At 36.7% G+C, this 16,212-nt stretch overlaps 2 protein-coding genes across 5 annotated transcripts in view; both read left to right on the plus strand.

Annotated features, from left to right (window-relative positions):
• The first annotated feature begins 6 nt into the window (after nt 1-6).
• The window catches only part of LOC118733120 (cAMP-specific 3',5'-cyclic phosphodiesterase-like), a 192,203-nt gene continuing 175,997 nt past the window's right edge, over nt 7-16,212 (plus strand). For 2 of the 4 annotated variants that reach the window (XM_036462351.1, XM_036462352.1), the window contains exon 1: nt 13,041-13,732. Coding sequence is in view for 1 of the 4 variants with exons in the window: in XM_036462354.1 (XP_036318247.1) it covers nt 677-729 (53 nt within the window). In the remaining 3 variants the exon portion in view is untranslated. Of the gene's footprint in view, nt 730-13,040; nt 13,733-16,212 lie in introns of those variants that run through there. The other 2 variants (XM_036462354.1, XM_036462353.1) reach the window with 2 other exon arrangements.
• The window catches only part of LOC118734371 (cAMP-specific 3',5'-cyclic phosphodiesterase, isoforms N/G-like), a 75,041-nt gene continuing 72,559 nt past the window's right edge, over nt 13,731-16,212 (plus strand). Inside the window, exon 1 of the mRNA XM_036464096.1 lies at nt 13,731-14,201. The gene's annotated coding sequence lies outside the window, so the exon portion shown is untranslated. The remainder of the gene's footprint in view (nt 14,202-16,212) is intronic.

The following is a 16,212-nucleotide window of genomic DNA, read 5'->3' on the forward strand; positions in this document are numbered from 1 at the left end:
GCCGGCGACTGCCATCGCCGCCAGTCGCACGGTAAAAACAAATACAACAACAACTGCAATAACAAAGACTGCAACAACACAGCCGCATTCACAGCCGCAGGCGGCGCAGCTGCATCAGCCGCAAGCGTCACTGCCCACAACGCAACAAAAGCCACTACAACAACAACAGCAACAAAGCACAACATACCACATACCCACCATCCCGAGCTTTAAGCCAGCGGTGAAACGCTTGAGCAGCGGTAGCATTGGCAGCATCGGTGCTACCATCAGCGCTGCCAGCGGTATCAAAGCGACACGCGCACGCTTAGCACATTTTCTAAAAATCCATTCGCCCAGCGCTCGTAAAGCGCGTGCACGTCGGAAATCGTCAACGCCCTCAGTTGGTTCGCTAATTGTTGTTGATATCGCTGGCGCAACAGCTGGTGGTCGCGGTGGTGCTGTACTTGAAGGGTGTGGCGGTAAAGCGGCAGTTGCGGCGGCGACGACAGATGCGCCAATTACTACAGCGCCAACAAGTGGATTTGGCGCTCTACCTGTGACACTAGACGAAGGTGGTGGGGAAGCGGGAAGCGTTGGTGCTCAAGTAGGCGCAGGAACGGCGGCAAGTGCGACTGCGGATGCAAACGATACAACTGCAGCGGAAACGTGGTGCGGCGGTGTTAATTTGTTGGGGTATATGGTGTGTTCAATTTGTTGTTGTTGCTACAATTTTCGCAATTCACCAACAAGGTATGTTAATTCGCAAGAATTCACTTACTTTCAATTGTTTATTTATATATTTATATTTATTTACATAAATATTTTTTAAATTTAAGTATCTTTAACTTCAAATAGGATGTAAAAATGCGACGACAAAGCTGAAAAATTACGAAAGAAGTATTATAAAATACTTAGTAGCACATCGCCTCTTATCTCGTTTCGCTGTTGTCAGATTTTTTATGTACTTTAAATACATAGCATACATAGGCAGGTCACATGCGTCGTTGATATTGTTTTCACGTTCCGTTTGATATCGAGCTTTATAGAAGATTGCGACTAGTTATTGTTCAGCGCGATAAAAAAAACCCATTTCTGGCTTCATGTCGGATGTCACCCAGTGTAATGGATACCATTGTTGTAAATGTTTATGTACAGTGACTCACACAAGTGTTCACGTGTTGATTTTTTTTAAGTATTCTAAACGGCTTTCATGTTAAATTTTTTTTTGTTATTTTTCTATAAAAATATTGCTCAAGCTTTACAACTTTTTTCGTGTTTGCAGTTTTATAGCCAATACAATTTTAGTCTCTTGAAGTGAAAATTTCAAGCGTCTAAAAATCGCTTTGATTTTTAATAATTTTTTTTTTCTGGCGGATTTTTGCACTTTTTCTTATGTAAGCATGCATTTCTTTCGAAATCAAATGCGGGAGATCGTACGCAACAAAATTTCGAAAAAGCAACGCCAGTTTTTGTAAATTCCACTTGTTCTATGAAAAAACTCGAAAAGTAGTCACAAAAAAAAATTTAATCAACGCGATTTGTTAGCCGCTGGAAACTTGCACTTCATGAAACTAAATCTTTAAGGGATTAAAAAACCAGATGCACAAAATTGTTGTAAAGACTAAGATTAGGAAGTTCGAATTTTGATGAAAATTTGATCAATTTTCCTAAATTGAGTATAAAGTTTGAAACGCTGATTTTGGTTATAGCTTGAATAATATTTTTATAGAAAAATAACAAACAAAAAATTATTGAAAAACGTTGTGAATATTAAAAAAAAAAAAAATCAACATGTGGACTCTTGTGCGAGTCACTGTATTAAGATAAACGCGCTGCCGGCAAAGATAAAGATATCAAAATGAATTTTCACCTGCCTATTTATTTGTGAATGCCAGCTGCATAATGCAGATATGAGCGACTTTTTCACAGCACAGAAATTAATTTGAACTATAATAATGAATGTAGGATCAATATAATAAAAATCATTACAATAGCGATGGCAACATATTGAGCTTATTACGGTAACAACAGCGCAACCTACGGGGTACCAAAGTAACTTATCTCAAAAGCGGCAACCAATAATTTCATTTAAGTAGGTTAGGCGGTTTTCGGAGATAAGCGTAAACTAACATTGTGACACGTGGTTTTTATATGTTAAGATTTGTGTTAACAAGTTTTTGTGAAGTATTTTTTTATACAACGTTCATCTGATATTTGAATATTGCTCTTGCGTTTTTTTTTTCTTTAAATAATTTTATACGGTTGTATTTTTTTAGCTTGTGCTTCAACTCTGTTACGAAAACCCCTCACCGTTAATTTCAAAATTTAATATTCGCTTAAAAAAAGTGCCTAATAAAGCACTCTCTAACACTTTTCGTTTGGTATTCATCTCATAACATTTCATTTAATTTTTATATTTTTAGTTTTAACTTTTTAGAAAATTTACAAGCTTATTGAAAATTACTTCCAAATCGAAGAATTCTCAAGTACCTTCCATTTGATACCCATATTGTAGTGTTTCATTTGTGTATCTTATTAATTGAATTGAATTAAATTTTTAAAAAAGGCGGCAACCTTCTTTAAAAATATTTTTGAAATTCATCTCTCTTAAGCGTCTTTAGTTTGATACCCATATTGTAATATTTCATTCATTTTATCAATTAAATTGAAGAACATTTTTTAAACAGGTGGCAACCCCCCAAAAAAATATTTGTGACTTTAAGCTTTTTAAATTTTTCTCTTGTGAGACCCATATTGGAATTGCTACTTTATCATATCAATTTGGTTAAATTTCATTTTTCAAGTAGGTGGCAACGCTCGGTTTTTATCATAGCGAAGAAATTAAAAATAAAAAAACGAGACTAACGGACAGCAATCCATTTGTCAGCTGTTTTTAATAATGGCATGTTATCTGTTGCTTTTCAACTTTCTGTAACTGCATTTTGCATTAAAATAAAAACAAAATAGAATTTATGAAAATAACAGTGATATGAAATTTTGGACATATTTCCATACCAATCGATAGTAAAATTTTGTTGAAAACACAAAATTGTACTCCCATTTACAGGAATCTTAGTACATTATTTTTCTTCTCTTAAAAAAATGCAAAAGGCTAAGTAACTTCCACGGCTCTCTACTGAATTGTTAAATATTTGCATAAACTTCGACAATAGAAATTCCGATCGAAGTCTTCCCAATGCATTTCTTTCCTCTTCCTCTGCTGCCGCCAGTGGGTACCGCATTCAATACTTCCGGAGCGGAGCTCATCTTTCCGTCATCGTCTACGATGTTCGCAGTCGACAACGTACGTAGGTCCGTAAACCCTATGCAGAATTTTTCTCACGAGCACTCCAATGGCCGTCTCATCTCAATTACCTATTCAGAAGTACTTGTTCGTAAGTGGTATTCTACCCAATTAATATCCGATATTAGATTGAAGAAAAACAGGCGATTCACTGAAACTTAATTTAGCATCGAACTGTTCAGAGAAGTTCTTTAGAATTTTGACGTGGCTGCCGATGTTGCTCAATGCCATTTTACATCGCGATGCATCGCCATAAAGACAACTTTTCTCTCGTATGTTCGTCGACCTTCTTCTCCCTATGATGAGTACCTGGTCTTTAGCACCTACATATACTTATGTACAGGCTACTGGAAAGCCGCGTTAATTAGGCCTAATCAATTCGTTGACGCTGAGCTTTAACCGCTCTCCCAATGCGCTCGGGAAGACCTTATACGAGGCGTCTGAAAGGCTGATCTTGCAGTAGTTGGTGTATATGGAATTACACTTGCCATGCATGCGTTCAGTTGGCCATATTCTGCATAAAAGTTGACGCACTCCCACTACGAGCGTCTTGCCACCCTCGTACTTGAATAGCTCTACTGGCAGGACGTCATCTTCAGCAGCTTTATTGCTTTTCAGCTGCGACAGCCACTAAGTTTGTTGGATCGCCTTATACTAGAAATTATTGTTTCTAATTACCCGGTTTCAGGCCCTTGGGAATTCTATCAACCCTAATCCGCCTAGTTGGAGGGCTGGCATATTTTACTTGTGAAGTTCGCTCGTTTTCTTTAAAAACACATTCTCAGCTGCTTCTTGTTGGCTGTGCCTCTACTGCCACCCGTAAATTTATTTGATTTTCCTTAATTAAGCGCCTTCCTTTGTCTGTTCGCAATTATTGCATGTAATTAAAATGTATGTATTTATACCTTAGCTCCTTCGGCTACGCAATGAGTTTAATACTATTTTAAAACTATAAACTACCTTTTTTTGTGCACGCAAAATTACTACTTATTTTATAAGTCCACTGGAGTTTGTCACTCGTTTTTTATCTATTACCTATGAATGTATACCTCAGAATTTGGCAACCGTAAATTTTTCTCGCATTCGCTCTCTTCTACTCTGATTCTCCGCTGCGTCTCAGTCACAGACCTTTGCAAGCATGCGTGGGTGGAATGAGTTTTGTAAATACATAGAAGTGGCATTTCGTTCGCAACGTGACGAGTGCATTGTACTTAAATATTCGTTTTTTTTTCTTTTGTAATTTTGCTTCATTGCCCATTCTCTTCAATTACCATTAAATGTGTTTTGCTCTATTAACTGAGAAAAGTGCATTCAATTTCCAAAGTACATGTATGTACATATACATACATATATAAATAGATAAATACGTCATGTTTTTTATCGATGCACTACAGGCGTCGTTTTATTTTTAGTTAAATTGTTTAATAAATAACAGGCTACTCAACGCTTTATTGCAGTAAAAATACTTGCAAAAAGCAAATCAAACGGGTATCTGCGTCAGCAAACATCAAGATATAAGTATTCAGTAATTAGATAAAAACTATTATTGGAATTTGAACACTTTATATACTATACATTTGATAAACAATGTTTTTGGAGTCTTATATACCCAGCTTTAATCTTTTGTATGAATTATAATAACTGTCTAAACGGCTTCAGATTGATCAGTAGAATGCCGTCCCAATAAATTGTCTGCCCTCGAAAACATTTAAGTAAATTCTAACCTCTAACTAAAAATAAAATAACAATGCATGCATCACTTCGAATGAAAAAATCAAAATTGCAGTCAGACTGCTGTTACCTATTAGGGTATTTGATTATTCGTCTTTTTTCCAAAATCGGTTTTCGAGTTATTCTGAAAATTGTAATTTGAAAAAAAACCGGTTGCCGATTTTGAGATAAGGAAAAACCTGGATAAACCGGGTTAATTTTACATAGTTTTCATATAGTGAAAATGCTTATCTTGGTATGAAATCATGACCAAAAAATACAAGAACTATAAACCGTAATGATAGTTTTTATTAAGAAAAGAGCAAAGCAAAATAAGTACAAATTTTTTTTATATCAAAATCAAAACAAATAAAATTCAGCGAAAAATTCACGTTTGATCGTTTTTTTAACACTTTATGCATTTTTTCTGACCTTTTTCGGTTTCCTGCCACCTTAGCCGAGTGCTTAGAGATGCTTACTGCCGCTCGGGAGATCCCTGGTTCAGTTTCTGGATCCAGCAACATCAACAGAAGTTTTTTCAAACAGATGTCGCACCTCGGCAGACAATGGCATCTCTCCGAGTGTACTTCTGCCATAAAAAAGCAGAACACGAATGCGAAGAGAAGCTCGACCAAACACGTAGAAGGTGTTTCAGCGCCAATCATTCGTCTCATGGAATCAAATATGATATACTGTTCATCCCCCAAATAATCTTTAACTGCAGAGCTTCGGAAATCCTAAAAGTTTTATTCAAAGGTGAAGATTTCGATAAAATTAAAAAAAAGGTTTGTTCGATCAAAAAATCCAGTTTATTCGACATTCGAAAAATCAAGATTTCCATCAAACCGCTTATAAATTCCCCAAAAAAAAACTGTGGAAACGTGTTTGGAAAACCGAGTCAATCACCCTACTACCTACTCAATATGCTTTGGTTTTACTATATTTGAAATAATCGAAAAGGTTGCTATTTAGCTTCTACCTATGTAGTTACAATGTGAGCAACCTGTAAGAAAATTTGTTGTAACCAACACGTCTCGCACACGATCTTCCCCATGAGGTGCGGCTGCAAGCAGTTGTCTGGCAATAGCCAGCAAGCGCAAACGTCTCACTATGTTTATAAATGTGTGCTTAAAAAATCTTCGAAGCTTCTATTTGTGCGCTGAGTTTGGTTCCTACAACTTCAATGAAAATTTCCAATCAGACTCGAACGGTTTTTTTTTATGACAACCAAGGCAAACTTGAGTGTATGCACCTAAAATGTCCAGCCCCTTAATAGGGTTGTGTCCGTAATAGCAAGAGAGAGGTAGAAATATGTGAGTGCAAATACTAGCTTGAAATGCTGGGCAACAGAAAAAAAATCTGAAATTTTGTATCAGAATGTTAAGAGACTTATGGAAAGTTTCAATGCGAAAAATCACAGCGAACTGTGAACGATGTCCATAATATGCTTTAAATCTAGAGTGAACACTTTTCCACCTTATTGAATGGTAACAGCACAGAAAGTAGTGACGAAGATGAACCCAGGCATCCAGTAAATGGCGATGGAAGCGATGCCCCACCGTCTGACTATGACAACATAAGCTGCTAGAATTAGAGGCCTACCAGCTGGGCTATTCAAGTACGGCGGCAAGGAGTTGATAAGGTGTGTGTATAGCAGGCCTCTTTTATACGTTGTTTGCTATAAGATCACATCGTCAATAAGTTGATTTGGAACTATTAGTGCGATCGGGTATTTACCATAGGCCAAGTATTGGAAAACCCCGCGGTAAGAGCATTGAAACTCAACATCTTTTTTGTCTAGATTAACCCTGGCATTCAGTACGCAGTCTCTAGTCACTAATAGTGACTTTTCATGACGAACGCTGTCTCAGGTCTCTAGTCTCAAAAAAAGTCACTGATTTGTCAGTTGGCTCTGAGCAGATTAACAAAAGTAAAATATGGAGTCGGCTTTTGCGACTGTTGGAGCAACGCGAGCAAAGGGCTTACATATATTGTACATTCTGTCAGTTGACTGTCTGTGTTTGTTTTCACCTCAGTGTTTTGGTGCACTTTATGTGACTCTTTTTGACTGAATACCCAAATCAACTCATTTCACGAAAAGAGTCACTGATTGCTAGTTTCAAATTTAGTGATTTCGAGATGAGATTGATTTACCGAATACCAGCATAAATCCGCCTACAATGGTACGGAAATGATGTGCCCACAGCACGCGTTATGTGAATTTGGTATCCTCAGTCTGGATATGAAAGCAAAGTAATTAGGCCTCGTATTAAAATCGTGAAATTCAAAATGGCCGTATATTATGCATTTTTGTAGATTAAAAAAATCAACAATTATGCCGAACAAACATTTTTCCAGTATTTTAAAAAACAAATATCCTGCAAACCCAAGTTCCCGAACTCTTAACGAAATCTTTAGGAGTATCTCATTTCTGTAACGATTTTTTTACGAATCTTCAAAGAAAATTATATGAAGTGGTTGACACGAGCTTGTAAAGAAATTTCTGTACGAAAAATTAAGGAAACTCTGAAAAAATTCTGCAAGAAATTATTTCCATACCAGCATTATTTTCTTTGCTTAACCGACTTTTTCGGAAATTTCGAAAAAGAATCGAAGTGTGCACAGTTTATTTGACTTAAGAAAATTCGTCAAAAAATCGGATGAGATCTTTAAGAATTCTTTAAAATTTCTCTACAATTCAAAATATCCCGAAAAGATGGGTTGCAGGGTATTTATTCAATTTTCTAAAAAATTTACTCTTCCAGCGATTTTTTAACAAATTCAGTCGAAAATGTCCCACTGTGTGGTAGCTCGGAATTATTTACCTAATCTAATCTGGTTTTGGAAGAACAATTAACTACAACAAGATAAAGTACTTCATCCATAAGTACATTTCTGCAAATACTTACTTTGCAAATCACTTAATGAGTGTATGTAGGCACAAAGCCAACAAGAATGAAAGAAATCTATTTGTAAATATTGCTCAATGATAATTATAATAAATACAAAATAAATGTTTAGATTACGCGTATAATGTGCAAAACTTGAAGTTTTTTTGATTACCACATACTGAAGAAAATGAATGAAAACATGAAAAAGAAATCAACAAAATTTATTTATTTACGTAAAAGTAATTAAGCCTCTTATCAGAATCCAGATACAACCTTAGTTATTTTAATTCATCTAAGTACCTAAAGTTCTAAAATTATCTTCTTTTTTTTTTTTGTATGTGCATGAACCAAGGCGAATTCATAAAAGGTGGTAGCTGGGTGTTGGTAGGTGGGTAAAGACCCAGGAGCTTACTAAAAGCTAATTATCAGTAAACATTATTCACTCATAGAACAATGTGTGCGAACTCGTACTTGTTTTTCGCACTGTTTGTTTGTTTGTTTGTGTGTCTTACTTAATACCCTTACTTAATACTCTAACAAATTTATAATTGTAAGCCATTAATCATTGATAGACTAGGCGCAACAGCGGCACGCCTCCTAATCACAAGCGCGCACACACACACACGCGCGCTGCTACTTACATACATACATACATACATACATACATACAATTAGTAGTGCTCACCACCTGGGCTATCATTTAGAAAACTTGTTCTAACTATGTAAGCCGTCGAAATGCAGCTGGCTCTACAGCGAAGCCAACCATTAATACCACCAACAACAAAAGGTTGTTGTTAAACTGTACACAGTGTGTGGGGCTTAGTAAAGGCCACTTGAACAAAAAAAATAAAATAAAAATAACAAATTTCAAAGAAGCCGCCTTCTTGGCAACTGGAGTAAAAGAGAAAAAGAAATTAAAATTAAAAGCGAAGAATAAATTCTATGTTAAGCGCCCAGATAACCGACAAACAGTCATTCCATACATGAAAAAAAACACACGGTCATGTACACTCGTACATGAACATCTCCTAGCTATGCTCTCTGCTATTCGCATATTCTCGTATAATCTCAGAATTGTCAGAACCTTCAACCACTAAATCCCACCAAAACAAATGTCAAACGATTTGTTTTTGGCCACACCAGCTGGTTGGGCGCACTCTCTAAATCGACTGCTTAGTGTACGAACTCATATAGCGACTAACACATGTATGTATGTATGTAAGCGCAAATGTATATATATAAATATGTAGGGAATAGCGAATTCGCTATTTTTATAAATCTGGCAACCTTTTGTAAAGTTTAAAAGATTAAACTCGACACACACTTAACATCCTCCATGTGGTGCATTTGGTGAATTTGGTGGCGATGTTAAACGTGTGTGCAGTTTTGGCTTTGTGATATGCATTCATACATACATATGTAATTTTATTCGACTTTGCTCATACTTAAAATATAAAATAGATTTAAAGAGCTTTATCAAGTGAGATTTTTAAACTAAATTTCAATTTATGAAACATTCTTTATTTAAAGTAGGTAAAGCATCGGCTTTCTCGTACAAATTTAATTCATAATATCATTACTCGAGTCTGCATATCGCGCATTTTTTCCAAAGATGTACTAAACCAATATTTATCTTATAAATTTAACTGAATTAAAATTCTCAAATAGGGGGCAACCCGCTTCAAAAATATTCTCTTTAGTAAACTTTCTTAAACCCTTTATTTTGTAATATTTCATTTATTTTTTGAAATTTAAAGAATACGAATTATCAAACAGGTGGCACCCCCTAAAAAATATTTTCGACAGTGAATTATACTAAATCTATTTAACTTGATATATTAATACTACAAAATTTAATTATTCGTACCAATTAAATTAAATTAAATTACCATTTTCAAACAGGTGGCAACCCCTAAAAAATATGTTCGACAGTAAATTATACTAAATCTATTTATTCTGATATATTAGTATTACAAAATTTAATTATTCGTACCAATCAAATTAAATTAAAATTTTGAAACAGTTGGCAACCCCTCAAAAATATTTTCGGCAGTAAACTGTACTAAATCTATTCAGTTTAATACATACCCATATTTCAAAATTTAATTTATCTGTTTATTATTAAAATAAAATTAAAAAACAGGTGGCATCCTTCCACAAAAATATTTTCGGCTGTAAGCCCTCTTAAAACTTTTTCCTTTGACAGCTATGGTGAGTTATTTACTTTATCTTATCAATTTATTTAAATTTCAATTTTCAAACAGATAGCAACTCCCAAATTTTTTCATCTATATTTTAAGTTAGACCTCTAGCAATACATTGGTGAAAACGGCATTCGAATCCATGCATTCGAACATTCAGACAGAGGGACAGACAAAAATTCTAAGATTTGTTGATTTGGTTTCTGCTGCTCTAAGAATGGCCCCCCGTATTAATTTTCCTTACGTTAAAGATATGTACAGACATTATATGTATAGATATTTTTAAAACTTATTGTTAACCCACTTTTTTACGACAGACTTTCTATTAGTGATTAGTAAAAGAAAGAAAACATCTACCTCGCACCACCTAGTTTTTCATCGAACCAAATCTCCTATGAAGCGTAGGAATGGTGTGATTCCTTCACTGGATAGTTCCGTAATATACCTAAGAAGTTCCTACCTAAAAAGCTTAAGTTGGGCAACTGCAGAATTGCTCGACTGTTCCTTCCTTTCCTATTAATAAGCCAATGACCGGTTACACAAGCCGTGACCATCGAAACGTCCTCTCTTGAAAGGCTGAACAGTTAGTTCCTACTTTTCTTATCAATGCGATGATCTCAGCATAGCCATGACGTATTGGCCCCTTGAGTAATGATATCTCTTATCCTTAAGTTGCAAGTTATTTTTGGTACACCAATTTTACCTCTGCCTTCGCACAGTAGAAGGTACTTTTCCAAGCTAGTTGATCGGATCTGCAATATTTCTATGTCCCGGAATCCATACGATGCTGACGTTGAAGACTTGTGCTAATATTATTCAGTGTAAAAAATTAATCCTGCCCTTCTCCATGGTCTTGGTGTTTGCCACTCTTGACGGGATGTTCGTCTTAAAGAGCTTATCGAAATTGAGTTTAGGTTCTGAGTAGTCGATTTCTTGGTCGTTAATACCCAGATTGCGAAGTATAGAAGCGTGACCGGACCGGCTATCTTTCCATAGCGCTATACTTTTTAGTCTGAGCCCCAAAGCAGCGGCCACTTTTTTCTTATCAGATTTACCACCAGGGATGTATAAAAACGCTGTTCTGTGGACCTTACTCGAGAGTTTTAAGGAAACTTGCTTTTTCAGTTGATGGCCTCCATACAAGTATTCCATATAATAGTTTAGGCCTAACTACAGAAGTGTAAAGGCAATGTGTAATGCGAGGTGTTAACTCCCATTTCATCCCGACCGCTTGTTTGCATTTGTATAATGCGACGTTAGACTTCTTAACTGTTCCTCTAAATTAGGCAATCCCCCCTATCAGGGGTCAGTAGCAGGGAGTTCACTGCCAACGTCCAGAGAATAGGGAAGAGAACCCCTCCAAGAGGGGCATTTTCTACAAGGCCGACAAGCGAGTGTACAGCCATGTGTATGCCTAAACACACATATGCAGCTTTTGGCAAACTATAAGCGGCTAAAATGATTCGTCATCCTTTAGCCGTTGCGTTTTCTAAACTAGATTTAGCTTAACCTATTTTAATAGTCGCTGCTACTACTTTTGGATACATAGAAATGTATACCCATGCATACGTATGTATATGCTCTATGCCATAAATGAAAACTTGTCTGCTTGCTTAAAATGTCATTTGTTGTTTTGACATTTACGCACATCAAAATGACATTTGAGTAGCTGTCAAAGTTAGAAGAAAAACAACCCGAAACTTGTCATAGTAGTTGCGCACAAAAACCAGTTCAAAAAAAAAACAACCTAGAATGACAATTCTCTTTTTTGCTCAACAATCACAAAAATAACAGAGCACAGCATCAGCTTTGCGCAGCTATTTTTCATTTAAACTACGCACAGACTATGGGTACACTTGATTTTCCTGCGAGCTGCGAGCTGCTTGCTAACTGATTTCTCACTTGCCAGTGGGCGGCATACGCATAATCTGACATTGTAAACAGAAAATAATTTGACAGCAACTGAGATTTGTATACTTTGTTTATCATCTGCTGCTAAAAAGTTTAGTAGTAGTAGCGGAAATGCGCGCTCCTGCCTGCGCCACATTTTCGTGCTCACGCCGCGCGCCATATTTGCGCTCACTGTATGTGCCTTGTTGTTTCCAGCATTTGTTTGGCGCCGGGCGCCGCCGGCTCTGCTCAAAAGCACGAACTGTGATTTATGCAGCCCTCGTACGCTGGTCACCCACTGACCGACCCACCGGTACAAAATGTATTTGTATACTTTATTTGGCAAGTAGCAGCGCGTAATTTACTCACTTGTGCTTCATCCCAGAGCGCGTTCAGGCTCTCGCCCGACTTTTCGACTACATTTTGCCAGCGCGGTATCACCACCTTTCGCATTTGTCTCGACTTGGCGCTCACTCTGCTGCTAGGCGCTGTGCTCATTATCATGACGCCTCTCGAGGCGACGATACCATAAACATCGTGCAATTTTAATGGCGTTGTCGATGCTAAACCACCCCCGGGCGCCCGGCACGCACGCGTCTGGCGCAGCAGCAGCCTGCCGGCCTTGTCAGCTTGACTCGTAATCAGCAACGTCGTCGTCATGTGTGTATGCTTACAGTTGTTATTGTGCTTTTTGCAATCGTATATCAGACCCTGCTCGTTACCCAGCTGCTTCTAAATGTCCAACTGTTGGGCGGCATGTTGCTACCGCCGCCGCCGCTCGATTAGAGCTCAGGGTCTTTTTGGCAGCTAGCGCGCGCACACTTGTGCTCCACGTGCTCCCGCTCTCTTTAATTTTGGGGCGCTTGCTGGCGTTGCGTGCTCTCCACAACAAATTCGTTTGGGTTATTTCTTATTTAACCTTCCATTTTTCGCTCGCCGCCGCTCACCTCCGCTGCGCCGACGACACACTGGCAGTGTTTTAGAGCGCCCGCCTGCATGTGTGTGTGTGTATAGAATTTTTGTGCAGTTTTTCTCGCCAAAAGCGACATCGTCTTCATCGGTTTTCACAACTTCGTGCGGTTCGTGATTTTCAACGTCTCGAGTTCTCGATGTCGCGACGACGTTCGCGTGATGAGACAAATAAGATTTTTAAGCTATTTAATATTTTGCAGCGATTGTAGCGTTTAAAAAATTATATATTTCTTGCAAATCGGCAGAGTAAATGCTTAATATTAGTGGACGATAGTGATAAGTGCCAGTAATACGCGTGCGTGTGACGAACTGACAAATGAAAAGGTGGACGACGTTGCGTTAGATAAACGAAGAAAAAAAAATTCCATTTTAAATGAAAATGTGCGACAGAAAAATTTGCTATAGCCATTGGCATTGAGTGAGACAACGAGCGCGGTGCGGAGCGGTGCGGAACGGTGCTAAAATAGTGAGCCAAAGAAGCGCACATGTAAGAAGGCAAAGCAATGCTAAAAAGCCAGGCAAAGGTATGCGACGGTGCTGACAGCTAAAACAAAAGTGAAAAAACGGCGAAAGAAAAAAATTTGCTATCAGCCGTCAGAAGCACAGGCAGCAAGTGTGGCGTGAGGGTGATCAGCACTCAGTCAACCACCCAACCAAACGTAGTGACGATAATAATTGATTAGATAAATTCGCAAAATAAAAGAAAAATTATTTTACGAAACTACCCAGATGTGAAAGCAGAAAGCGCGAGGGAAGGCAGCATAAAAAGCAGCGTAGAAAAAAAGGTGAATAAGCAATGCAACAGTGCAGTGCTCAAATGCAACTGTGGTTCGACATGCATTTGTTTGTACGTGCGTGTGTGTGCGCGCGCGAGAATGTCAAACGATTGCAGGTTGCTTAAGTGAATTAAAAACAAAAAATAAAAAATAAAATAAAAACAAGAAAAAAGCGAAAAACAGAGCAAACAGCCAGCCGCTGACATTTCAGGCAGCAGTGGTGGTGAGACAAGCTGGCGCTGCCACAGTGGGCCGCCCAAGTGTGCTGCAGCTAAGCCAAAACAGCGCTGAATTTCAGTTTCAGCTGTCAAAGCAAAAAAAAAAAACACGAAAAATTTAACAAAAAAAAAGTTATTAAAAAGTGAAAAGTTAGTCAAGCTGATATTGTTTTAAACCAGTAAAGCCAGTGTGCGCGGCGTGTCTGTCCTATATGTGATGTATACTAGTATATAAACGAATGTGTGTGCTATGCACTGAGGTATGGTACTAATTGATATGCAAATATTATAAACCCATTTTAAGATTCTTCAAATGGTTGTTAAAATTTTTAATAAGCGATTTAAATACACACAACGCTGCGATTTATAAATAATGTATAAATATTTTTATGAGACTTATAAAGCGTTTTCTTTCTATGTATTCGTACTACATATCTACTTTTCGCTAGTAATTTCAGTTGCACGCAGTTTGCAAGCCACGCGAATTTAATGAGCGCGTATCGAAATGAAAGTCAAGGTCAACCAAGCAACTAACTAAATTCCAACCGACCCACATGCACGTAGCAAATCCGCTACACTACCCACTTTTGTTAAGTTCGTTTTTAGCAAGCAAGGCGGGGGCAGGCAGGCAGCTGATATGGTGATCAAAGTAAAAAAGTTATTAAAAGCACATAAAAAGTTAATGAATAGTATGCATAAAGAGGGATTTTGAACAATCAAGTGTTTGTTCTCGCCTATTTCATGCACGTAAGTACATTAGATCGAACCAGAAAAAAAGGTTGCCTTACACTTTCGTCGCATCGAATGTATTTTTGTAAAGCTATTTCGAATTTTTTTTGGCGGAGTCGGGATTTACCCTTTTACATTTTTCTTCATATCTTTGGCATTTTCAGTTAGAGATCTTAAAGTGTGACTTATCGATTTTCTTGCCTCGAGGGGAATTTTATTTTTGTGTGGCATTTTGCCTGTTCTTTGACCTCAAGTGCCCCCTTCTAGTGCTTACCCACCATACCGCAGTACTTATCCTCCTAAAGTGCCACCCTAATGTCACTCAGTTAACAAAAAATCATTAAACTTTTGCTTAGGAAATATATCAATTATTCCAGCAGAACAATTTAAAAAAGAAAAAAATATGGCCGAACACCGCAAAATTAAAAAATGCGAGTTCTATATTCGGCCTAAAAAATAAAAAAAAAATAAAAATTTCGCAATTTCCTTCCAAAAATACTTTAGACTCAGTGCTATACGGTGAAATCTTTTTTTTTTTTTTGCTTGTAAAGTGGTGCGATCTAATGTACAAATGTGTACAATTTTTGGAATATAACTTTTAAAATTCTTCTGGCCAAATATTTGTTTCATACTTTTCTGCTATTAAAACAAACAAATAACGCCATCAGTATACACAAGAAAATTATGATTTGCTTAAACATATTATGCCACCTGCAACAGTCAGCTACAATTGTTTTTGTTATTTTTTGGCCTTTATAACAAATAAATTCAACAATTTATATTGAGCTCGAGGCCGTTTTAAATGAAAATTTTATTTTTTTTTTAATTTATTGTTGCTTTTCCACAATAAAATTTTCATTTAAAACGGCCTCGAGTCAGCTAAAATTAAAAAAATATATATTACCAAATACCAAAAAACACTAAGCGAAGAATGTCTTGTAGCGCAACGTAATTTATTTTTATTGTACTTGTACCCTAGCCTTTCTAGCGTAAATTAATTGCCTTTCAGAACATGTTTTATTTTTGGGTTTGCAGAATTTCAATTAATTACACTAATCAGCAAAATTTTGGAAAAATTTTGAAGTTATTTTTTGTTTTTGAAAAAAAAATACGTTTTATTTTATTAAAAAATATATACATAAATTAAACAATTTTGTTAACTAGATTTTATTGATTTTTTTTTCAAACAAATCAAATTAATTTGAAAAGTTTAAAAAGTTGCATTTTCACCACATTCCCAAAATTGAGGTTACTGATGAGTAATTAAGCCATGTGGGGTTAATCTCAATCGAAAATCAAAACTATAAACCGATAATTTTTTCGCCACACTCTTAAGAAATCGGTTTATGGGTAATGTATAGCGCACAGTGGTACGCTGCATATATTTTTTGCCGAACGAAAGGCTTCGATATTTCGTTCCCCAAAACTTTTGACCGGATTTTATTTTTAAAGAAAAAATATGAAACTTATGAATATGAACTTACTTAGATTTTTTTTTTAATTCATCGGCCGAAATTTTGCCATCAAAACACCTTGTGTACC

The sequence above is a fragment of the Rhagoletis pomonella genome, unplaced genomic scaffold, assembly GCF_013731165.1.
Source record: "Rhagoletis pomonella isolate Grant_MI unplaced genomic scaffold, Rhpom_1.0 Rhpom_scaffold_00002, whole genome shotgun sequence".
In the NCBI taxonomy this organism is placed as follows: Eukaryota; Metazoa; Arthropoda; class Insecta; order Diptera; family Tephritidae; genus Rhagoletis; species Rhagoletis pomonella.